Source organism: Drosophila ananassae, chromosome 2L (assembly GCF_017639315.1).
Source record: "Drosophila ananassae strain 14024-0371.13 chromosome 2L, ASM1763931v2, whole genome shotgun sequence".
In the NCBI taxonomy this organism is placed as follows: Eukaryota; Metazoa; Arthropoda; class Insecta; order Diptera; family Drosophilidae; genus Drosophila; species Drosophila ananassae.
This window is the reverse complement of record NC_057927.1, coordinates 16,198,981-16,222,648: the sequence shown is the minus strand read 5'-3', so window position 1 is coordinate 16,222,648 and position 23,668 is coordinate 16,198,981. Positions and strand designations below refer to the sequence as shown.

Sequence of the window (23,668 nt, the reverse complement as noted above, 5' to 3'; positions counted from 1 at the left end):
GAATTATATCACAAAACAAATAAAACACTTTTTGTCATATTTCATAATTTGATTTATGTTTTTTCCATCTCCTTCTTTTAATTATTATCCATATCTGCTTATAGAAAAAGGTGAAACTAACTGTTTAATTGGTTTTACAAAAAATTTATAAACTAACTATTTGTTGGGGCGTAATTAATTGTTAATCATTTAGTTAATTTAATTGATATTCATATTGATGTTTTTCGTTTTTTCCCCATTGGGACGTCTGTTTACTTCGATTAACTGCCATTAAACATTATAAATTCGATTAAATCGCTTTATTTTTTTGCTTTCTATCGCTGCACACAATTGAAAAGATCGTCTCCACATTCCCTACATATAAAATCTAAGCAGTTATAGAAAATTATTTAGTCGGTATACGAAAGATCCTTACAAAGAGTCATTGCCGTGATATGCTATCCAAAAGTTATCAGTAAACTAACAGGAAAACAATTTATTTACATACAATTCAAAACACAAGTTTCTAGAGACCATTTTTAACAATATACATTTACGATTTAATAATTTCGTTTTAGTTTAAGATTTTTTTTTATCGTTTGGAAGAACTACAGCAAAAATTTCTTATTGACTTGTCCGTATGTACAACTTGCGATGGAGAAAAAGTTCTTATCGAGTTGGATTGAAGTTTAGGATAAAAGTTTGTTGTATTTCATATAGTTTTTGTACTGATATTGATAGTATTAGAAACCAGGTGTGCTATATTACATAAATACGATCGCTGATATGTACGATTCAAACTAAAATTGTTGAAAACAAATAAAGTGGACAGTTGAAGAGAAAGAGGTTGCGTTTCAAAGCATAAGTTAAGAATCATATATCTAGTTAATGATTAGGATTAGTCCTTGTAAGCTGCTATCATTTTTAGTTTTCACTCGCTCGATGATTGTGCTACTGCATTTTGTTTTCTGGGTCTGTTTCATACCATATTATATATTCATAGGGGGGCTTTTCCAAAAATCACAACGACTTAATCTTGATCTAAAGCAATTATTGCATATCATATGGCTGATGGCTGAAGTAGGTTATCTAAGCTAATTTTGTTATCCGTTTAAGGTTCTACTCTTGGAAGGGGATGACTAGGGACTGGCTCTACTAATACATGAATATCGTGGGAGCCAGGTCCGTATGCTATATGTACTATATGTATGCTTATGTATGTATAGACTACGGTTTATAGGATACATTGCATTGTGCTCATATAAGAAAATTTAACATTTCGCTTCCTCACACGCAAATCGGGGGAAGTAGGGGAGGCTATCAATGGATAATTATAAGGGGGCAGTGGGAGGCAACCCCGTCTGCTATTTACAATTCTGATACAACCTAGGAAGTGTCTCATTTTTGGCGCGGGGTTCATTGACAGGGGGCGCCCGCTAAATTGTTCACTCGATATACCTAATGGGTGTTTTTTCTGATTTTCGTTTCGCATTTTGCTTGGATTTCGCATCAAGTTTTAGTTTACAAAGCTTTACCAACTAGAGTTTAGTTTATACAGTTTATTATTGTTTCGGCATTAAGTAAAATATGTTGTTCTTTTTTATATTTAAACAGTCTTGATTGAGCCTCTCGATCGCAAAAGGCATAAAATGCATTTAGGTAGCTGAAATAACTAAAATAATTAATTTTTGTGGAAATCTCTTAAGTCCTTGTCAAACTGGGCTGTTATTAACATTGCTCTGTTAATGGCTTAACATAGCGCTGTTTCCTAAAAGTAGGCAACAATTTTGGGGGTAAATTCAACAGAATTTCTAGTAATGCCCAATAGAAAGCTTTATAAATAAATTCTAAACTGAAAAAAACAAAAGGAGAACTAAATAAAATAAATTCAAATTATTTGTTTCGTTTTTTGATATTTTGGTATATTTTTATGACCCTCTGGCCAACTCATTTTTAAATCATTTTTCTTCAAATCCGCTTCGCTTAAAAACTAAAATAACAAACAGAATTAAAATATTTAACTTAGACTACATTATGGACATACTTTTATAATACACTTTAAATTAGTTACAGAACCTAGTTTTACGTTTAGTTTAGCATTATATTGTAGAATTTGGCAATCACATTGGAAAAACACTTAGGATCTATAAGTTCTTTGCTTTGCGACCAGTTTTGCTTTTGAAACAGAGCGAAAACTTGGTGGTATGGCAACCCTCTTTGATAAGTCTATGTATCAAGATGCTTTGGGCTCTCTGGATCAAGTTTGGATCAATTATGCGTAGTTAAATATCTATTGCTTTGACGATGTACACGCAGGATATTTTTGATATTTAGTTCACTTAGATATGACTAACTGTACACGGGCCCTATTTACACGGAGTTACTAAGGATATTACTTTAGTTCAAGTTTGATATATTATATCTACGCCGGTGAGAGGTTGGCGGATGCATTGTTGTTTTCCAACTGAGATGCGACGGTGGAACAGGCGGGGCTGTTGTTGTTGGGGCTGGTGGCCTCGGCATTGCTGCTGACCGAGTTCTTGGCGACCGCCCCACTTCCAGCGGTGGACTTGGAGCCCCGGGTGCCACGGTTCCAGCTGAAGTTCAGGGCCGCACTCAGTTTGCTGGCCTTGGGCTGCGTCTGGTGTGGCATTTGAGGCTCGGCGAGATCGTAGTCCTGTCGCCCAATCGAGCTGGCTGGCGTATGGTGGCTGTAGCCCGAATCGGAGCCAAAGCTCGAGTCACCATAGGGGTGTCTGTACTCTCCGGCAGTGGGCAGCAAAGTCGAGGCATAGGGGCGGGCAGCTCCGGCACTTTCGTAGTAGTAGTTGGCATTATACATCATTGGTTCCGCATAGCCGTACGACGGTTCCTGGGGCAAGGGAGCGGCATGGATACGGTGGTGCTGATGCTGATGAGCCGCCAATCGACGGTCCACCATCCGCGGCTGGGTTCTCGCCCTCATGGTGGCTGCCATCAAGCCGCTGGCCGCACTCGTAGGATACTGCTGGGTGGTACTGGGATACCGTATCCTTTCCCTGTAGATGGTGGAAAGCGGCGGAGCCGGAGCCTTGCTCAACTGGGCGTTGATCCGATTCCTTCGCTCCACTTCGTGCTCCAGGGTGTTATAGAACTGGGGAGCAGTGGAGCGAGCCATGTAGCCCAGGGACATGAGATTGCTGCGGTTGTCGTAGAGCGGTGCCAGGTCGGCGATGTCCGCGGTGGAGCTGCTGTTGTTGAGATCCTGATTCTGGGTGACCCTGGGTTGCCGGGTGCGGGCAGTGCGTCGGTTGCTCGCAGAGCCTGAGGCCAGTTCGTGATTGTTGTTGCTGGCTGATGAGGCTGTTGCGGTGGAGGCATCCTGGCCCGACGAGGAACCGCTGCTCAGGACACTGTGTCGCTCCTGGGTAGTCTGCGGCAGATTGGAACAAGCACCTGCGCTGGAGGTTCCAGCAGCGACATTGCTGTTGCCACTTGCGACTGCCGCCCTCTCGTGGTAAGGCGTGGCACCTGCCGCCGCTGGGACGTTGGTGGCCTCCTTCTGGAAACTGCATTCGCCTGGAAGTGACAGTTCATCCTCGGCGAAGTCGTCGTCAGAGTGCAGTGGGGGCTCCGATTCGCCATCGGAATCGACTCGTCCCGGGCCCAGTTCCTCGTAGACATTATCGTTGGAGCGATAGGGATCGGGTCCAGGCGAGGAGCTGACCAAAAACGGTGGCGAACGCGTCATGGGATAGCCGCTGGGGTAGTGAATGCTCTTGCCCTGGAGCAGCTGTAACAACAAGAGAAGAAAATGGCACAGTTAGTGATTTGTCATTAAGGAAAAGTATGCAAAAGAGGTGGGGAAAGGGGTGGCTTTACTTTCACTTTCCCTTGAGCACAGTCGAGAAAAATGCAAGAACATTTCTGCAGGAATACCCGGAATACCTTCTCTGAGAGAAAGGAGGAAAGGTTTTCCTTGGCAAGCCGCTTAGCAGCCATGTACCCTCGGGCAGGACTTGGAAATGTGTCAGGACAGGGAAACGTGGCAAGAAACCAACAAAAAAAGTAGAAGGACCGAGCAGCGTAAGCAGTTGTTGAAACAGAACAAAGCTGACAAACGCAAAAAAGAAGTTAAAAATGCCACGAGAAATGAATAATAAATAAGCGGGAAAAAGGATGTCGGAAAGTGAACAGTTAAGGTATTAAAAGTAAAAGATGTATTTCAACTTTTTCAACCACCGATCGGGCGCTTAAATGGGGCAAGTTGCAACTAATTGAAATACTGGGGCAGATACAAAAATATATGCTCAGTTCAGTGTAAAACGCACATTTTGAAGCCGCCATGCCAGTTCATATTTAAGGCCGTCAAAGGCTTCCCTAAAGGAGCTGTTTATCAGGCAATAAAATAAACACACTCTTCGCCCGGGGAACGGCGTATAGGGAGACTTCGTCCCGACAAAAGCACAAAGCTCGAACATAAAATATGAAAAAATGAAATAAATGCGAGGGGAACCCCATAACGAAAACACGTTTTGGGTCAGAATAAAAAAAAAAAACAGCCTTCAAGGCGTCAGAGTCGTAAAATATTTAGGCATACAAAAGGAGCTGGAATTAAGCCGGCCGGCCGAGGGTAGGCGACTCGCAGGATACTCCCCACAAATACACTCACGCCTTTATGAATATGTATGCCATCGGCATCGCTTATGCGTCATGTCAAGTTCAAGTGTGAATTGAGGCATACAATGGGCATAAAGGGCAATAGACATAAATGAATAATATGCAGAAAGGGATATCCTTGATATGCCTGAATGCGAAGGAAGTGTAGTGTCGTCTTACAATCCAATTGCATGTGACAGGATCAAAAGCAGACCAGAAACAGAAAGAGAAACCCGAACGCGAGACAATGACTGTGCAGTGTTTTGACAGCGAATGTCGTAATGTTTGTCAGTTCGAGGGTGGGAATTCATAAAAAAGGATATAAGATATTGGATATCTTGCAGATACTAACCTCGGCGTGATGCTGCTGATAGTGATGGTGATGATGGTGGGGCAACTGATGATGTCGGTGCATCACCAGCGGCCTGTGATGGCCCAAGTGCGCGTCGGGATCCTCGTACATCCCGTGGTGGTGGTGATGGTGGTGCGCAGATCCCAGGGTTCCGCCGCCCAGGGGCATGGCTCCGTTGAGGGGGCCGCGAGTGGGCGTCTTGCAGGGCAGCAGGTTCTGCACCTTCCGTTTGTTTCTGCAAGTAAAGAAGTTGGAAAGGAGATTAGTAAACGGTGCCAGGAAGAAGAATGATGATGATGTTGCTCGGCTTTAGCCAACATTTAGTGTCGTGTTCGCCACCCTCCCCCCGACTCTTTAGCCGGCTAATAGAGCCATAAGTTGCTCTTGGCCGGGCCGAAGATAAATCGATTTGTAATGACCAACTGAGAGTAGCGGAGCCGGGACCGGGCCTGCAACCTTGATAAATGTCAGGTAAACAAGCCAGGACTGGGCCTGCTTTCTCGTGAAATTGCCCAAAACAATTTGATTAATAAAGAATGCCAAGGCAGCGCCAGAAACTCCTCCCCCGAAGGACTCACACACCAAAAATTCAATTTAAATGAGCACAAAGCGACAGCCATGTCAGAATGATGATGAGCCAGGAATAAGGAATAAGATGCGGGGAATCCCAAGGAGCGACAACCGCGTGCCATGAAAATAATGAACATAATTAAGTGTTGCCCATGGCAAAGAAAGCAGACAGCCTTGAGTCGAGGCTAAAGCTAAAGCTTGAGATGCCGCATCCCACCCACCATAAGCATAATGAAAAATGTGAAATTAAATTGACGCCACGTAACGGGAGAAGGATGAGCCCGGCATCCTTGTAATGTCTTGTAGGTAAACATGTTGCGATGTCAAAAGCGGAAGTCGCTCGTAAAAACTCTCAGCAAACAGACTCACACATGTCTTTAAGGTGGAGAGGGCTAACTGCCGCTTCAGGAATCCCCTTTTTGCGGTAGGACATTAAAAATGCCTGCCTGGAGGCCTAGACAAAAAATTCTGCAAATATACGACTTGCGATTGTCCTTCGAAAAACTCATAAATGGGAATGATAAAAATAAAATAGAAAGAAACTAAGTCTTTAATGATAAGGTATTCCTTATTCCCTTCAGGATATCCTGAATCTGCTTGTTGAGTCTTGGGTGAGGGTAGCAGAGAATGGGCTCCATCAGCCAGCTGTCTTCCTTGTAAAATATATTCTTAAAAGTAAATTAAATAATGCGGCATGCCACAAGCCAAGGCACTCCGCACTCGACTTTTGTCCTTGTTCCTTGGCTTTGAATTGGAACCGAGCGTGTGCTTCATTTCATTTCACTTACGAGGCGTAAAAATGAAATCAAGAACTGCCGGGTGGTGGCAATGGGAGGATATCTGAGGCTTAACCCTTTGAGAGGCTTGTTTGATTTCAAAGCGTTATGGCCAACTGGCCATAAAGAGCGGCCACGGCATCCCCCAGAGTGTCGTACAATTTGGCAAGAAAGTAAACCATTTGTATGCCCCATGTTCGTGTGCATGCAAAGGGGTTGAAGTCGGGAGCTTAAGCCGAATGCGAAATACCTTTGGGGGGCAGAAACACCAATAGCAACAGCAACAGAAACAGACACGGGCATTTCCTTTTGGCATAAGCAATTTACAATAAAAAGTAGCTGGCAACCAAAGGGGCAACAATGTTGCTGCGAGTGTGTGGCGAGTGGGGGTGGTGGCGGTGTGGTGGACTTACTGCCTGGCAAGAAGTGAATCTTTTATTTATGAACTCTGAACTAAACTGCCAGGACTCATACTCACACTTTTGGGGGTTGCAAGTCCAAAGCCCGGCACGTAAAAAAGTAAAACTACAAAGGGCACAAAACCAAACAGAGCCAAGAAGTAGAATGGATGGAAGCTCTAGACATATTCCCAAGGAAGGTGTGTGCCAGGACTTTGATATGGAAATTAGATGGCAGGAGGTGGTAACAAAGCGAAGAGTCTAAAGGGAAAAGATCCGACTGAATACAGAAACTTTAAGACTCAGATTGCGATTGATTGGAAAAATAATACTGATTTGAATTAGCTAGAAACACATATAGTGCTTGGTTCTCTAAACAATCTTTCCAGAGCTAGGCTCCCCACTAATTTCCAACATTCTTTCTTAACCACATTTAATGAATACGTTTTCCCAGGCATTAATTACGTTTGAGCTTCAAAGTAAATGCCAGTTGACTGGTTGCTTAGGCCACAAAACCACCGCCGCCGCCGCCGCGGCTGCCACTTTGGTGGTCAGTGATCCTCCCCGCCGGATTCCCCTCCTGAATATGACCATTGCATATTTTCACTGCAGTTGACCGGTCAGTCGGCCAGAAACAAACAGACTGACCGCAACGACAAAGCCGCAAGCCGGGGCTCGACTTGCCAGCATCGAATTACCGGCAGGAAAGCAGGAAAAGAAGAAGGAACAGCTGGTGTCGTGGCATGAGTCACTTGGCCGTAAGCTCGAAAATCCGAGAGTTACGTTTGATTAAAAATGAAAACAGAATTGCCAAGGCGACAACGACGGCCTCCTCGACTCTAATAAGGTTAAATTGTGATTGTTATTGGGTACTCGACACACCAAGTCGGGAAGTCGGGCAGACAGCCTTCAGGTGAAATTGATTTTATTTATTTAACAGTCAACAACGTTAATGCTGTCATAACTTCTTCTCCAGCGTCTTCCCATTCGGGGTTACCAAGGCTTCCCTCCTCATTTAATATGAATGAACGTTTTGCCAAAAGCCCCGACTCTCCAATGGCAGTCGACACGGACATTTATTGAAATATTATTAACTGGCGACAATGTTAACAATTTTAATAACATGCCCTTCAGATTTTTTCGCATCGTTTCAAGCCATTTTTTCGAGCCCTACCACACGCACACATGTTGCATTTGGTTTTTCGGGCTGGCTCTCGCAATTCGCGTAATTAATAAAGTTCCAATATGCAAACATTTGCTGTGAAAGCGTGCTGAAAACACTCTGGTGGTTTATTAAAATAATTAAGGTAATTACCAGCGGAAATGGGGGGCTGCGAGGGGAGCGACCATCATATTAAATGCAATTTATGGTTTGAATTTTAAACGATAATCGGTTCGGTTCTGACGGGCCATTTTAATTATCAATTTTTGCAAAGTTTTAAAGCCACAAAGTGGAATTTCTGCCTCGTGTTTCTCGCAGTGCTGAATGCCCCTTGAGGTGCCATTATGATTATTTGATTTGTTCGAGGCTCGAACAGAAATATAAATAAAATTAGTTGCTATTTTATTTATGGGTTTTCATAGTTGTGTGCGAATGCCTCGTCCTTGCCTCGCTCGGAGCCGGGACACGCAGCACATAAAAGCAAAAATAATGTGCCACATCATAAATGCCACAAAAATGGCACGCACAACTACACACACCCACGCACAGCTAGGGCTTCGGGGGTCGGACACTTAAAGCAGATCCTTCTTGCCACACACACTAGCACACTCACAGGCATAGATAACTATGTAATAAAGATGCCCGCTTGTCCTGTTTTCTTTTTGCCTTTGTTTGCCCCTCCGCCATAACCTCAAAAATGATGAAGCACAACAACAACAGCCAGTTGCCACCCCCTGTTTCCACCCACTAGGCGTGCGTGCGGTCAGCAAACTTTAATGAATATGTATGAAAATCGGTCGTAGCATCTGATGCCTCTTCCGCCTCTCTTATAAAGCAGACCCATGAATATTTCCGGCCCAAGTTTTGTGTATTGCCGTTAAAAGGAAAATCGATTTGGGCTCGGAATGGAGGGTTTTTGGTGCCCCAACACTTGTTGATGTTAATGAGGGACCGAGGCTCCTTGGAGGGCCTTGGAGTGGCAGCTCCCTTGGCTTTAAATTTCCCGTTCAAGGCTAGTGTAACCCATTAAAGCCATCGACACTCGTCGGATGGAAAAAATGTGTTGAACGAACCGAGCGCAAAGCTCTGGCCTTGCCCGGAGCAGGTATCTAGCTCAGGATCTGTATGCCCCATCTCGTGTCCTCAGCCGCTCTGCCGTGCGTGCAAAAATCTTTTGCAGCTTTTCTGGCTCTGTTGCCACACTGCATTACATGCAAACAATGTCCAGGGCTTGTTTCATTTTCCCTCTTTTTTTCCCGCTACTTTCGCCCCCGCTGCATGCCCCTTGCAGCAAGCCCCTCTTTTGTGGTTTATTTCTGCAGCAGATTTCATTTCGTTTGCAATCTGACTACGTTTTTTTTCTTATTTTCGGGAGTGTGGGTGTGTTTTTTGCGGAGACCGTAAAAGTAAATTGTTTTATATCTTTACTGCTGTGTTTTTTTCCCCACTAACTAAAAGTTGATTTGTGTGTGTGAGTGGGTGTATGTGTGTGTTCTTCCACCATTTCTCACGTGCTTTTTTCTTGTAGCTGCTGCAGCAACATTTATTTAAAATTTCAATTTAATTTAGTTTCGGTTTTAAGTGCACCCGCATACACGCTAACACCACCACCACTACCACTACCAACACCCATACTATTGCAATGCCATGTAGGTCAGTGTGGCTCCGCTCAAAAGTAGACTACATTAATTTTCGTTTGGCTGGCAATGCGCGCCACCGCCATTTTTCGACAACTCTGGCAAATGGGTTTTTATTTCCTCAGTTCATTTTCCACTTTTTCCCGCATTTCCACTTTTTTCATCTTTACATACATTTTTGATATAGTTTTATAATGTTTATGCATTGCTTGCATTTTTTATGTGGCGCGAACATTTATGCGGCCCAACACTTTTGCCCCGAACCGCCATTTTTCACCTGCCCCCCCCCGCCCACGACTGTAATTTGCAAGTGTTGGTTCTGAATTTATTATGCTCCCAGCTGCCCGAGTTGATTAAGTTTTTTGCAGGGGCTATGGAGCGTGGATTTTTGAGATTTTGGGGATTTCCTAAGCTCCCTTCACTCTCAAGTTTGGGCTTCAGATTCTCCTGCTAATCAAGGCTTTGGGCCGCCGTCTTCCGAAATAAAGTTTCTATGAAATGCAGCAACTCCGCCTCTTTATCTCATCTCGACTATCTTCCGCTGGCAACTTTTTTCCGTCCTCGGCGGTCGCTGCCACATAAATCATTGAGGCAAAAGACCAACATGCAACATGTTGCAGGCACTGGTTAACGCCTCCTTTAAAGTCGCGTCTGCAGCTTCCACCGCCAGAAGGGGACAAGCCGCGATAATAGTGAAGCCAAAGCCACACAAGGCGATACTGCAGGGGGAAGTACACACACAATGGTGTGAGTGTGTGTGTCGGAGTGGTGTGTGGGCCTATGTAGTCGAGCCTAGTAATTGAGTCATTGCGGCATCTTGCCACTATACTTACTTCCAAACGAATAGCGACGAGAAGAGAACAATCAAGACCAAGAGCAGCGAGAACACGGCTATCATGGCGGACGTGGCCAGGGACTGGCTGCTGTAGAGGCTGGCGTCCAAGATCTGCAAAGATATAGAGAGAAGAGAGTGGAGGCATTAGTCGGGGGGAAAGTAAAAGTTAAATGTTAATGCTGGCCTGGGTCTGGGCCTGGCCTGGTCGGGGCGAGTATATCAACGCTCAACTCAAACACAAAGCCATTTTGCATAAAAACAAAGCCAACGCACCAACCCGCCAAGGAAAACCAAAAACCAGAAACAAAAAAATCAACTTAAATAAGAAAAACCAATGGAAAGAGGAAAATATTTTGGTAAATATGCCTAACGAAATGCAAACAAAAGCGCAGTGCACGCGACTTGGGCTGTTAACCTTTCGGTTACTTGGCTTTTCCTCAACTCGAGAGAGTTCGGATTGGGACTGGGGATTGGGCTGGGGATTGGACTGGGGATTGTAGGCGTTTTTACCTTTTTCGACCAGACCCGGGAAATTAAGGTCAGCCGAGTGGGGATAAGGCTGGCAATTTGCTTTTGGATTTATGCTTGGACATGCAAAAATAAAAACTTGGGAAATAAATAATGAACTTGTGCCGAAATGGGGGAGCTATACTATGTTCCCTTAATCTTATCAGATTAGTCTTTAAATTTTAGAAAACAATTTTAAGGCAGCCCCTCGGCTGACATGTTCGTTTCTCAATAAATTCTGTTTCGAAAGACTGACATCTTGCTTATCTTCCGCCGCCTCCGCCTCTCACCTGTCACCTGTCAAAAAGAGATAAACCGACTTTTTTTCGGTCTGTCCAAATTCGAAATATTTTGCATTAGGTATTTTAGTTTATTTTCATTTGTTTGGCTGCCGGAGTCGAACTTGAAAATTGAAAAAATGGAGAACAGAACTCCTCTGCAAATGCACCTGTCGTGGGTTAAAAAGCACCCACCCACCCAAACGCAGCATAAATCACTCAAAAACATGGAAAATATTTTCCGGAAAAGCAGCGTGCAAAAGAGACAAAGACACTAGAGTAAAAGAGACAGCTTCGGCAAACACAGGAATTGAGGTCAAACTTCGACAGCTGTGCAAATAATTTCGCCGGCAACTGTGTGTGCGTTTTCGATTCGGTTCGCTTTGTTTTCGAGTGTATGTAGGTTACTCTTTAATTTGTAATGCATTTTGTGCATTCACTAATTTATTAAATGCACTTTTCCAACTTTCCGATTTTGATTTATTTGCCCACATCAAACACAAATATGAGTGGCGGCCCAGTTGGCTGCTGCAACGCTCACAAAGGCAATCTCAGCGCTTATCATCTGGGCAATTAATCATGCACTGCCGGCAAATGTAAATATTATTAATATTTCATTGAGAGCAACATGTTCCGAGGGAGAGTGTACTATAAACAAATTGAAACTGCCAGGGAGCGTTCTCTAGTCCAGCGAGATAAGCCATAAAAATATTGACATCCATCTGCATGGCGAAATTGTTTAAACTCTCGAACCTCGAACGGAGGGGAGCCCTGAATCCGAAAGCTGCTCGCATTTGGAACGCTTATCACAAATAAAAAAACAAAAATTGGGAAATGCATGTTTTGAAAGCCATTCAAAGACAAATCGCAGGGCCCAAGCCAAATACAAATAATAATAAATTAAACAATTATGTGCGGCAGCGCCAAAAGCCAAACATCTGGAGGGGGCAGCCACAATGCCCCACCGCTCCAATGCCCCATCGCTCGTAATCAAGTTGATTAATGAGACCTGACGCGAGTCTTTCTTCTCCGGGCTTCGATCGCATCGACTTTCGGCTGAATGTAGAGCATTAGACTTTGGGGGCCCTCGAAGAGTATTACTTTTGTCCTAAACCCCCTTAAATGAAATACATTTTATTAAATAATCTTTATCACAATTATATCTTCTGGCACTCCCCGGACCAATCACACTTGTGCCATTCAAGTTTTCTTTGCTTTATGGAAAGAAACCGAAACAATTTTCTTTTTTCTCCATTTCGTACGCTTCACACATTTTCCAGCTTCAGCTCCAGCTCCAGTCACCTCTGAACTGCATTGTGCGAGGAGCTTGTGCGTTGATAATCGATAAATTTTAAATACATGTGTACTGGGGTCTACCTATTTGTAATGCTCATTTTGGGGCCACTCCAATAAATGAGTGGAGTTTCTGAGGGAAAGGGGCGCTGGGTAATAACTGAACACATTGCGACAGTTGTCGATTGCCACCGAAACGCTTCCAGCTGCCTCACGGATTAACCCGTAAGATAACAAACAAAAAGTACAAGGGAGCTGAAAAAAAAAAAACGCTGAAACGCTGAAAGCAAACATAGCCAGCCACATTATCGATACCCGGAGAGGCCGGGCCAACTCTGTTTGCCCAGATAAGCAGTGCCACCGGTATGATTGAAGGCTTTCCATCCTAGGCCTCCGGTAGTCGCCTCGGGGCATTCCATAAATTAAATTAAATAAAGTACGGCAGGGAGAACAGCAGAGAAAAAAAGGAGTAGGCTATACAAACACAGGAGTAGGCTAGATAAGGAAGCAGTTTGAACGATTTATGGTTGGGAGTGCGCGTAGGAACACGAGAGCAACTTGGCCGATAAAATAATTAAGCCCTCCTCCAAGTCGCAGACAACAAAAGCCATTAGCCGGCAGAGGGTTTTGGATCGGGTGGGGGAATGTAAAGTTATGGCATAAAGTTTACACCCCCTACCGAAAAAAAAATAACAAAAATAATAATAAAAAGCAGGAATAAGGCAAAGTGAGATTAACGCTGCAAAACGCTCTTTATTTTTACGAGAGTGTGTGAGTCTGGCTGTTTCTGTATGCGTTTCTGTATTTTTCCAGCTTTGTGGCAACTTTTTAATCATGAAAAATCACCAAGGGATCAAGGGCAGGAAGGCAGGAAGCCAGCCAGGCAGCCAACCAGCTTGAGTAGGCCATAAAGTGAAATGTTTGCCTTTGACCCAATTTTTAAGTGCTGGCAAAGTGCATAAAAAACTCTAAACGAGTGGGTGGCGGCAACATAGTATGGAGTTCTGTGCGAATCGACCGTTTGGCAAGTCGTCAAAATCAGTCGTCAAAACGCTCCCGAATCCCACACCTCCACACCTCTTCCATGGCCATTTGGAAAAAGTTCTCACCGCCGCTCGCAGAAACTTTAAAGTTAACAACTTTTCTCTCGCAGAGTCAACGACGAGGACGAGCGCGTTTTCATTTTCGTGCCTGATGAGAAAAACACAAAACTTTTCCACCATCCGACGAGGAGGAGGAACTTGCAACAAGCACGTGCCACTTGCAGCAGCCACAACAACAACAACAACAATAGCTTGCATCTTGCCTGCTTTGATAACATGGCAAAAGTTTTTCGAACATGCGATGCATGTATGGCTGGCGCCTTTTTTCAACACTAATGCACCACCACCACCATTATCCGCAACTTCGATTCCAGTGCACGTGCATATCGACAACCGACCTGGTCCTGAATCTATATAGTGTATAGTGTATAGTTTAAGCCTCTGGTTGAGTTCCTCGCCCCTTTTTGTAACCACTTGGCGGTGCAATTGTTTGGAAACAGCCCGTGATTGAGCCCCCTTCCCCCAAGATGTAATGAGTTGGGAAACTTGTTGGGCTGAGATGGCAGATAGCTGCGAAATTGAACGGAAATCTCAAGAAGCCAAGCTATTATTTGCTGTAGAGCGCTTTAAAGCAATCAAATAATGCTTACATATTTCCTTAAAAATATTTACACATATGAAAATTGAATTTTTTTGGGGGCTGCCCGAAATGTATCTGTATCTCGTCCTCCTACAGATTTCTGCGACTGTCTGCAGCTGTGTCTGGCTATGTCAACTGTAAACAAAATCAACACTAAACAGTAACGACAGTAGCAACAACAGCATTGTCATTCTAAGCCAACACCACCCACTCCTTTTTTTTTGTCCATTTCCATTCCTATTCCTGGCGAAAGCCAAAAGCCAAGTCGCCCAAAAGCAGACTACAACAAGAAGCAAAGGGCAACATACATATACAGTATATCGTAGAGTGAAGGAAGCACGAAGGCTGAAGGATGGCAAGTAGCTAAGGAATTTCGCATTCTCACGACATTTGATATCAATGTCATGCTATTTGCTACACACCCAAGTCTGGATTTTCCAACCACTCCCCTGCCCTGCCCTGCCGCCCACTGCCTCCTCAGTTGATCATCTTCAACAGTCTCTAGACTCTAGACTGCTTAAAGGAAAAGTTGAAATATTTCAAGAAGGAGCTGGCTGGCTGGCAGGAGCTGGTTGGCGGGGAGCAGGAAGCGAATGCTGGAAAAAGGATTATTTGCTGCCACGCCCATTGGAGCAAATCAGAAGCTGCTTGTCAAGTATTTTTCCTTCTCGCACACACACACAGATACCCACACACACCATCATACACGCACGAAATTTAATTTCGCTTGTCTGGCAAGGATGCCACTTCCGCTTGCCTTTTAAAGGTTTTTCCTTCGCTTTTCCACATTTTCCTCCTCCATCTGGCAGTTGACAATTACACCCACACACACACTCGGATACACGCACACCCCAAATTGGCACAATTCCCGTTCAACTTATCAATCTGATGGGCGAGCGAGGGAGCAGAACCATCGAATTTTATTCCTCGACGCTAATCCATTAAATTGATTCGCAAACTGGAATTGATTTTAAGCTGATTTCGTTGGGATTTTAATGTGTTTACCTGCGATTTATGGGGAATTTTGTATAATATCTAATATATAGTATCTATATAGTATCTAATACGGAATATAATCCCTTGGCGGAGCACCGTGAGATACAGTTTGTGACATAAACTGCATGTTAACATTAACATTTGATTTGTCAGCATAAATCAGCGGGCAGACAGGCTCAAGTGCCCACACACGAGAGATGATATGAGGGGACCACACACAGATCCGGTTCATATATAGATACATTTTCCCCCATACCCCCCATTCTACCCCATATATTTATTTAAATTTTTCATGTTGAAAATTAAGTGGAAAACACTTGGAGTCGACTCTGAGCTGGAGTTGGAGGTGGCAGTCATATATTTTTTTACTTTTTTGTGGTGTGTGGGGCACGTGAAATTCAACCAATGACCGCGTGCGTGGCTGCGGTGTTGATGTGTGTGGAATTTGATCTTTGTTTTACCCCAGAGTCCCCTCCGCCTCCTATCCTTTTCGCCTAAACAAACACTTGCCCCAGATTAGACGAGGGCCCAGTTACAGTTTTTCTAAACGGAAAATTATCTATCTCTCCGTTTCTGTTTCTATTTCTATTTTTATTTCTATTTCTGTTTCTGTTACCAAAAAAAATTATATTCATTTTTTTTCAGTCTTGGTTCTGCCATTTTTTTGTTGCTGTTGTAACCGCTGACAACCTTTTAAAGTTGGAGGGTTGATTTCGGGCCATATGTTGCCGGCCGAGAATGCTTTTTGTTGCCACTACAGTTGTTGTCCTTTTTTTGTGGCTGCCGCTTAACTTTTCATTGTTATTGTAATTTCTGTTACTGTCCAGGGGGATGGGATGGGATGGTCATCATCATCATCATCCCATAATGGCGAGGGCCGAACAGGATCATCATCAAAATCACGGGCCAGAAGGAGAAACCGAAACAGTCGAAGGAGCAACAGCTGTTGCTCGGGCAACTGAAGGCCAAAGGACTCGAAACGAAAAGAAAATTTGTTTCACTTTAAAGTGATTCCTTGCGGTTCCTGCCGACGCAAAAATTGGGGGCGGTAGCGTGCCACAGTGGGTGTGGCAGGTTTTGTTGTGGGGACACTCGAACCAAGTTTGAAATTGAATTTTAACATCATTAGAATGGAAAATATTATGATTTAAGTTCCCATCTTAAACTTGCCACATTTTGTTGCAAATCGAACAGACTTGCCATCATGTGCTGCGATTCAGACCTGCCAATAAATCAATCCGATTCCCACTCAACTGTTAACATTTGTGGCACATTCGCAATCAGCTCTCCTGCCACATGCCACGCCCGCCGCTCCAACCCACCACTTGAGCGGCTTTGTTGCTGTAATATGCATGCAACTCATAATTCAATAAGGCAACATGAATTTCTGACACCTCTCGACGCTCGCCGCTGAAAAAGAAAGCCAAAACCACTTGCAACTCGTTTAGAGAACAATCTGGGAGGCAAGTCGGAAAATCCCGACAGCTGTGCCACAATGCAGGCCTCATTATGGGCCGGCGGAGAGGGTTGCACCACCGCTGGCACCCAGGGGTGGCTGGCGATTGCAAATCCCATTTGCAACTCCCTCAAAATTATAATCAGCCTAAGAAGCTCGGAGCTTCGCACTCACCGGCATCGCCTGGCAGACGTCGCTGTCCCACTGCTGCTGCGCCATTTGCTCCTCGTTGCAGTCCTGCGGCACCACCGTGTACTCGGCCAGTGATGGCGGCCGGGGGGGTGGCGGGATGAGGAACTGGGGTGGCGGGGCCAGGGGCGTGCCCGAGCAGTCGTCGCAGTCGAACATGAAGTGCTCAGCTTCGGAGAGGTCCATCACATCCAGCATTTTCCACATTGAGTTGGTATCTGTGAGGTTTCTGGATATCGGGGTCTGACGCCTCTGACGCCTCGATCTTCGGCTCCTGGAGGATTATCTATTCGTGGGGCTTCCCCTCGGGTTGTCCTTTCGGCGTCGGTGTTGGACTTTGTGTCAGATTCGCTGCCTGATCGCTGTCATCTGGACAGCCTTCATCGGCGGCCTTTGAGCTGCTGGAAGAGAAAGGAGAAGAATAAAGGACATTCGTTAGATTCATGCAGTGAAAATTGCCCAGCGTGTGTCCTTTGGTCCTTGCTGTGTACTAATTATCTCACACATGGATGTTCCGGCACGTAACAGTCGCAGGCTCTTCTTCTGGTCCTGATCCTGGCCATTTATCTGCTCACACGCTTGTGTCTCCCTCCCAAAGTGAAAAATGAAACAAAAAAGGACCTCCCCCCCTAAGCCCGATGTTAATTTTTATTGATTTTGCTTAATGCGCTTCCATTTTTTGCCATTTATTTTTTATTTGCTCTGCCCGCCAGAGGTTCCTGCTCGAATATCCTTGCACCCTGATTTCCGTCGACTCACTGGCAATTGTTTATACCCCGCCCCTGGTTCTGGTCCTGGTCCTGGCTTTCTATTTCCATTACTTTTATTATTATTATCCTTTTTTTTTAGCTGCGGTTGTGTTTTCTCTTCACACATGTGCTGACAAAATAATTGAGAAAAAAATGGGTGACTCGGTGAGGCCTTTTAGGGTTAGGATGGATGGATGATTGATGATCCTGCCAGGCATTTCGAATAGGTTGCAGTAGGTAGGGAGTTTCTCATCTGATTGGGGGGTTTCTGATCGAAAGTTGAACATTCGGTGGCTGCCTCCAGCAGCTCAAGTGGGGTAGTCCAAGTCCAAGGCTGCGATTCCGATTCGACTCAACACATGTTGCCAGTTGGCATCGTTTAATTAGCTGACAGTTCTCAAGAGGAGAGTCTGCGAGTCCCAACAGCCTGATAAGATCTCACAAAAAATACACACAATCGAAGTGGATGTGGCTCTGACTCTGGATCTCGATGGGGATGTGGATGTGTGTGTTGTCTTGCAATCAAATGTAAGCCGCTGTTGACATTGGAGATTAAAAGATATTAAAAACGAAGACGGCAACGGCCTCAAGAAGGAAGCGGGAGAAAAGAGCCAGTCCCTGGAATAAACACAATGACAAACAGACAGTTGGACAGTCGGACGGTCGGAGAGTCTCACAAAACATGTCAAAGATGAAATGTTGTAAAGAAAATTGAATTGAATCCGAGTCCAGCGCAGACCAAACTAATAAATAACAAAAGAGGCCAGGGGAAAATAAAAGTAGAGGCGGAAAAGACTGGATTTGAAACTTAAAGCTTTAGTTTTCGATTTCTTCGAGGCACTCTCTTAAAAATCGATTGAATTGTCTCGTCTGGGTGATTAACTTCGGCAGACTTGGCCAGAAATACAAAAAGAAAGAGCGAAGAGCGGCCAGGAATAATGAAATAAATCGTGTCGAAAAAGACCCTGGAAGAGCCCAAGACGGACTTGGGCTGGCAGACAGTCACCGAAATCGATTTGTTTTGAGATTAAGTCTTTGGGCCCTCCATCCCGTGCCTCTATTTTATTCAAGGAGCAGGCTTAACTGAAGCGTAAAACGGAAATGCCATGGACAGGCCGGAGACAGGCCGGAGAGGAAGGCGTAATGGAAATCAAAGTCCTAACCGAATCAGGTACAGTGGTGGGGCGGGGCAATTAGCGTGGGCAACTCGTTTCGATAAGAACCGATGGATCTGCAATCAAAGGCAGCCCAAAAGCACTTAGATAATTGTCTTAAAGCTGCGAGACCAGCTGGAATTCAAGCTGGTCTCCATCCCCTTGGATTCAGGCACTTCAAGCCAATTAAAGGGTTAACCTCCCTCTTGTTAGGAGAAATGCCTATCTGCTTTCACTTTCCGCGCACTTTCGACTCGAGATTTATTTCGTACTTGACGGAAGACAATTGCGGCTCAAGTACAGGAACAGCTGGCTGGGAAACACTCCCATAATTGAATTGTTTCATTGGGAGATTGTTAAGAACAAAAAAATAACTGAAAAAAAGGAAAATTAGATGGACATGGCCCAAAAGTCAGGCTATCGGGGGTTGCTATATGACTCTATCGACTCAATTGGAATCGGGTTCGTGTCGGTCAGGTAAGGGAAACGCATTTATTAGCTGCAATGATAAATGTTCTCCAGGATCTTCCTACCTTCCTACCTCTCTGTGTTTTTTTTTTATGGGCTCTGTATACCTTTCTCGCCTCTGACCGCCGGCCCATGTGTAATTTTAATTCGTTTTGGGTCGCATGGAGGAAAGTGATATGGGTGCCTAGACGTCGATGTCCGGGGATTGGAAAACCTATTCTCAGGTAGGAATATGTCTCTGGCCCCTAGTCTATAGGCTATTGAGACATTGATAGCTCGGCGGGGGACTGTCGTTGCTCGTAAGTGGAACAAATGTGGCAGACAGTGGTAGGATAATAGCAACTATCCTTGAGAGATTCTTGCAAAATCTTTAAGAGATAAACGCTCAGGTTTTATGGGTTTTGGACTCTGCTATTACTCTAGTAGAGTATGGTAAGTCTCCAAATTAAAGCCCTCCTTGGCATTTAATCTCCGAAGAAATGCCTCCCAGCACACACACAAATTACCAAGATCTGGCGGCCAACCTACGACTTAGTTTACATATCATTTATTATTTGAGGGGCCCGCAAGGCGGCGAGGTGTATGCCTCTGCTGCCACGCCCCGAGGCGTTAGGAAAAGTTTTAAAAATAAAACAGGGACCGAACGCGTTGAGTTGTTGTTCCGAGGGAGCCAGAGGGAGACGCAAAGATGACGGCGTGTCACATCAATGTCACTCAGCATTAAGTCTGAAGGGAGGCCAGAGCCAGAGAGGGAGGCATGTCCTGCGAGTCCTGCGATAAAGTTTTTTTTTTGCCTTTATTCTCGGCGTTCCTCTTCGGCCGCCAGCCAGCCAGCCAGCCAGCTGAGCGTGAAAAACAGCCTCCCGAACTCCCTCCGGGCCGCAGGCTTTTTTTCCCAGCTTTCTTTTCGTCCTGCTGGGCGCCCAGCCCAGGACCTGGCTGGCTCTGTTCACGCGAGAAAATTACAAGCGTATAACAAATATTTTGCTTTGTGTTTACAATTTCTTACTGCTTAATATTCCGCCTGCCGCAGACTGCCATCGACTGTGCTACACTTTCCACAGAGGCCTCTAAGATACTAAGATACATTTGCATAAGATACTTTCCGTTTGGGGTCTATATATACCTGGCGCGTAAGTAGCTTACTCTACTAGAGGCATATGCCATAAGTTGCCCGATTCAATGAGCTTGCCAGCTCTTTGATGGAGACATCGCCTCGAATTTATGTTCCAATGAAAGCGAAGACCCCCATGGCTTATAAATTTCAACTAAACACGCCCGGCATACCAATTAGCCGAGGGATTTCGGACGAAAAAAAGGCCCAAACTGGCAGCGGAAATCCTGTGGAAAAGGGCCAACACATGTACCACTCGATTCTGAATTAAAATTCAATTTGCTAAACTCGCACAGGTACCGAAAAAAAGGTTCTCACAGCCGCCGAAAGAGTTCTTGCACTTGCCTCCTTCTCCGGACTGCCCACGCTCCTCCGGAGTGAGTTGTTATTATTATTTATATCCGCGGCTGGCACGATTCCCGTTTAACAACTCATTTAAGACCAGATCTTATCGCGATTGCGATCTTGGATCTCCGAACCAGATCCCCCCTCCCATCCCAGGCCACAAAACATAAATTTTATTTTGCGTGAATTTATGAGTTGTGGCTGCAGACAGGAGGGGATACTGGATACGGGAGACTGGAGCGTATTTACCCAAGGACTTACAAGGCAGGGATTGGGGGGAAAATAATGAACTGCGCTCGCTGCACTTGTTGCTCGCCGCTAATATTTTAAACAAATTTGAGGAACGGAGAGGCATGCCTCAGAGTGCTTGCCTCAAAGACGGGGCAAACAAAGGTGTCGCCATCCAGTATTTGGTTATAATTAATTTCTTGCTGGCCGCCTTTTGTCGGTCTCTGGGCTTTGAAGGCGCGAAGAAGCCGCCAGGGGAGATTTGTTTACATTCTTCCAGAGCTGCAGAGCTCCAGAGCTCTATTATGTTTGCTTTTGGCAACTGATAGCTGAGATATCTCTCCGAAAGATAGTGCCAGGAATGTGCCAGTGCCATCTCCATAAACACATCCGATAGAATATCACACTTGGAATCAGATATAATCCTTCACTTGCTAATTTGAATACTTCTTCGCCCCACTTCCTCTCATAAATCTCTGCCTTTATGGCTCGACTTCCTCGGCTCGCTTCAATTAGTCACCACACTCTGCAGATTAGAAAACACAAATTTTAGACATTAAATTTGGTTGTGTCCAAGCTCCGCCCAGTGGAACTTGCCTGATAATTCCCTAATCAAAGCCACATTCCGTTGATCCGACCTAAGAAGATCAACACGCGCCCACAGAAGCTCATGTTAGAGCTCCGAAATCGAAAATCCCCGTAATCCGATGGGTAAAAGTTTTCAATTTCTTTCGATTTTGGGTCTCAGTTTCGATTCTTCTTACCCGCTTGTTTTTTTTTTTTGTTTTGGACACTCCGAAGAAAAGTTTTGTGACAATTGTCTCAAGTCTCTTGCCAGCAATTCGTTTTTAAGCCAATTATTGTGGGCTGGCAGAGATTGGTTTTTGAAAAACTTATTTGTCGTCACTGAACACTGAATATTTGTGCTTTATTTTCTCAGCATAACATTTATTTTCTTTTTCACGTCGCGTAGTTGGATTTTATTCGTTTTGTTTCAATTATTTGATGGAGATTATTTTTGAATATTTTCTTGTAATCCACACACTCGGTTCGGACTCAGTCTTCAAATAGTTTCGTATTCCGTTCAGAATTTTTTCTGTTCGATTTGCAGACAGCGCGGAGCGGACACGTCTGATTTCGTCGTCGGCGAGTTGAAAACTGAATTTTGAAATCCATTCGAGTCCGCGGGCCAGGCCACAGCAGCAACAGCAGCAACATCAGCAGCAGCAGCAACATCGGTTGCCGGTTTCTGGCCGCCAGAAGAGAGCCAGCAATGAGAAACCTTTTCGGTGTTTCGATATTCGGACTGAGAGAGAGCCACTGAGAGAGTATCAACTTGTTCGTTCGTGTCATTCTAATCGGGATGGTTCCTGTTGCAAATGCGATTCGGGAGTCGGCAGTTTGTTGATGTTGCTGCCTGTCCAGTTTCCAAAATAAAAATTTATTGAAAAATGCCCCAAAAGTCGTTAAAAAATATTGCTTACTCTGTGAGCTGATTCTGGCTCACATTTCCCATGGCTAAGCATAAATTTTAGGCCAAGAATGTTAACATTGCAATTAATTGCAGATAAATTCGAGTTAATGCGAATTGTACAAACAAGCGTAAATTTTTCAACCTATTTTTGGAGGTTGTTAAATTTATAGAACGATTCAAAGACATTTAATTATTCCCCACAGTAGTCATGGAAATAATTATGACTAATCAGGAAGTCAAAAAATGGGAATAAATGCTTTCATTTTTAAGTTTAAAACGCCATATGGGAAAGTTTATTTATTTTTTATGACTCTTCCCGGAGAACAGAACCCACAAGTGTTTTCTGAAATGAAATTGCTCTCCCAGATATCAATTACTGCACTTGTTCATAAAAATTTGAAATCTAATTTTAGAATTTAACCCAATTTTGATTAGTTTATTAAATCAACTAAAAAATAGTCCATACTATTATAGAGCATCTTTTTAGAGCATATGTATCTCATTTAATTGAAAATATTAATTTTAACCTGGAGTTGCAAAAAAAATAAATAAAAAGTATCTTGTTCCATACAATCATGCGAACAAAAAAAACAACAACAACAACAGCCCAACCAACAACCCACAGAACGATCAAGGTCAATGTCTGGTGGGTGGGGAAATGGGAAAGAGGGGGAGACATTGCTTTTCAGCATTTTCCAGCTTAACATTTTTTTTTGCTGCTGCTGTTGCTGCTGCTGTTGTTGCTTCTTCTTTTTCTGCTGCATGTAAAATTACAACAACAACATATACAGCAGCCGGCATGAAAATCCAATGTTATTTTTCACAACACACACACACAATCAAACACTCGCACTCTCTCCACTCTCTCTCTGAATTTCGAACTCGAAAATGGACTCCGCACTCCGAAAATGGTGCACGCTCTCTCTTGCAACATGGCCGCTCTTTGTCTCTAGCAACATTGTTCCCTGCAGCCAGCAGCATGTTGCTGGTGCGTCATTCTGGAGTTGCAGGTCTTTGTTTCCGTTCGCGTTGCACTGCAATTTCTGTTTACGCATTTTTTTCGCACCTCCGGTTACTGTTTACTCTTTACTTTCACCTTCTGCGCTACTTTGGCCCCCCGCCCCGCCTACCGCTGGCGGTGCTCCCACCCACCGAATTCCTTCTATGTTTTGTTTATAAACATTCCTGCCTGTTTGTTTTGAATGCAATTCCATTGTGCCAGCCGCTGAAAGGAGATGGAAAACGGCTCCCCAAAGGTGGAGCGGGGGGGTCGGAAACCTCCTCGCGGGGGCGGACAGAGGGGAGGGGCATATCTTTCTGTTGGCCCCATCCGCAAGTTTTATACAAAAACGGGGAAAATTCTTTATAAATTGTTGGCTGTCGACAG

The 23,668-nt window shown here is 44.4% G+C and overlaps 1 protein-coding gene across 3 annotated transcripts; it reads right to left on the bottom strand.

The window, feature by feature from the left end:
* Positions 1 to 40: 40 nt before the first annotated feature.
* On the bottom strand, positions 41 to 22,025 carry LOC6501303 (TSC22 domain family protein 1). Of its 3 annotated transcripts, none has more exons than XM_044715056.1 (5): positions 21,572 to 22,025; positions 16,735 to 17,147; positions 10,346 to 10,458; positions 4,970 to 5,204; positions 41 to 3,751 (listed from the first exon to the last, which is right to left on the bottom strand). In XM_044715056.1, exons 2-5 carry the CDS (start codon positions 16,954 to 16,956, stop codon positions 2,402 to 2,404), a joined length of 1,920 nt encoding a protein of 639 aa, XP_044570991.1. In that variant the 5' UTR covers positions 16,957 to 17,147; positions 21,572 to 22,025; the 3' UTR covers positions 41 to 2,401. The 3 variants fall into 3 exon arrangements, with proteins under 3 accessions (XP_044570991.1, XP_001954959.1, XP_044570989.1); XM_001954923.4 differs by having other exon boundaries at positions 16,735 to 17,150; positions 21,572 to 22,020; XM_044715054.1 differs by lacking the exon at positions 21,572 to 22,025 and adding an exon at positions 17,253 to 18,802.
* Between the last annotated feature and the right edge of the window lie 1,643 nt (positions 22,026 to 23,668).

Excerpts from the sequence above, each read along its gene's own strand:
- LOC6501303 (XM_044715056.1), bottom strand. The coding sequence starts at position 16,956 with ATGTGGAAAATGCTGGATGTGATGGACCTCTCCGAAGCTGAGCACTTC. Across the intron at positions 10,459-16,734 it reads ACGTCTGCCAGGCGATGCCG|ATCTTGGACGCCAGCCTCTA; the intron begins GTGAGTGCGAAG and ends ATATCTTTGCAG. Across the intron at positions 3,752-4,969 it reads ATCAGCAGCATCACGCCGAG|CTGCTCCAGGGCAAGAGCAT; the intron begins GTTAGTATCTGC and ends TTGTTGTTACAG.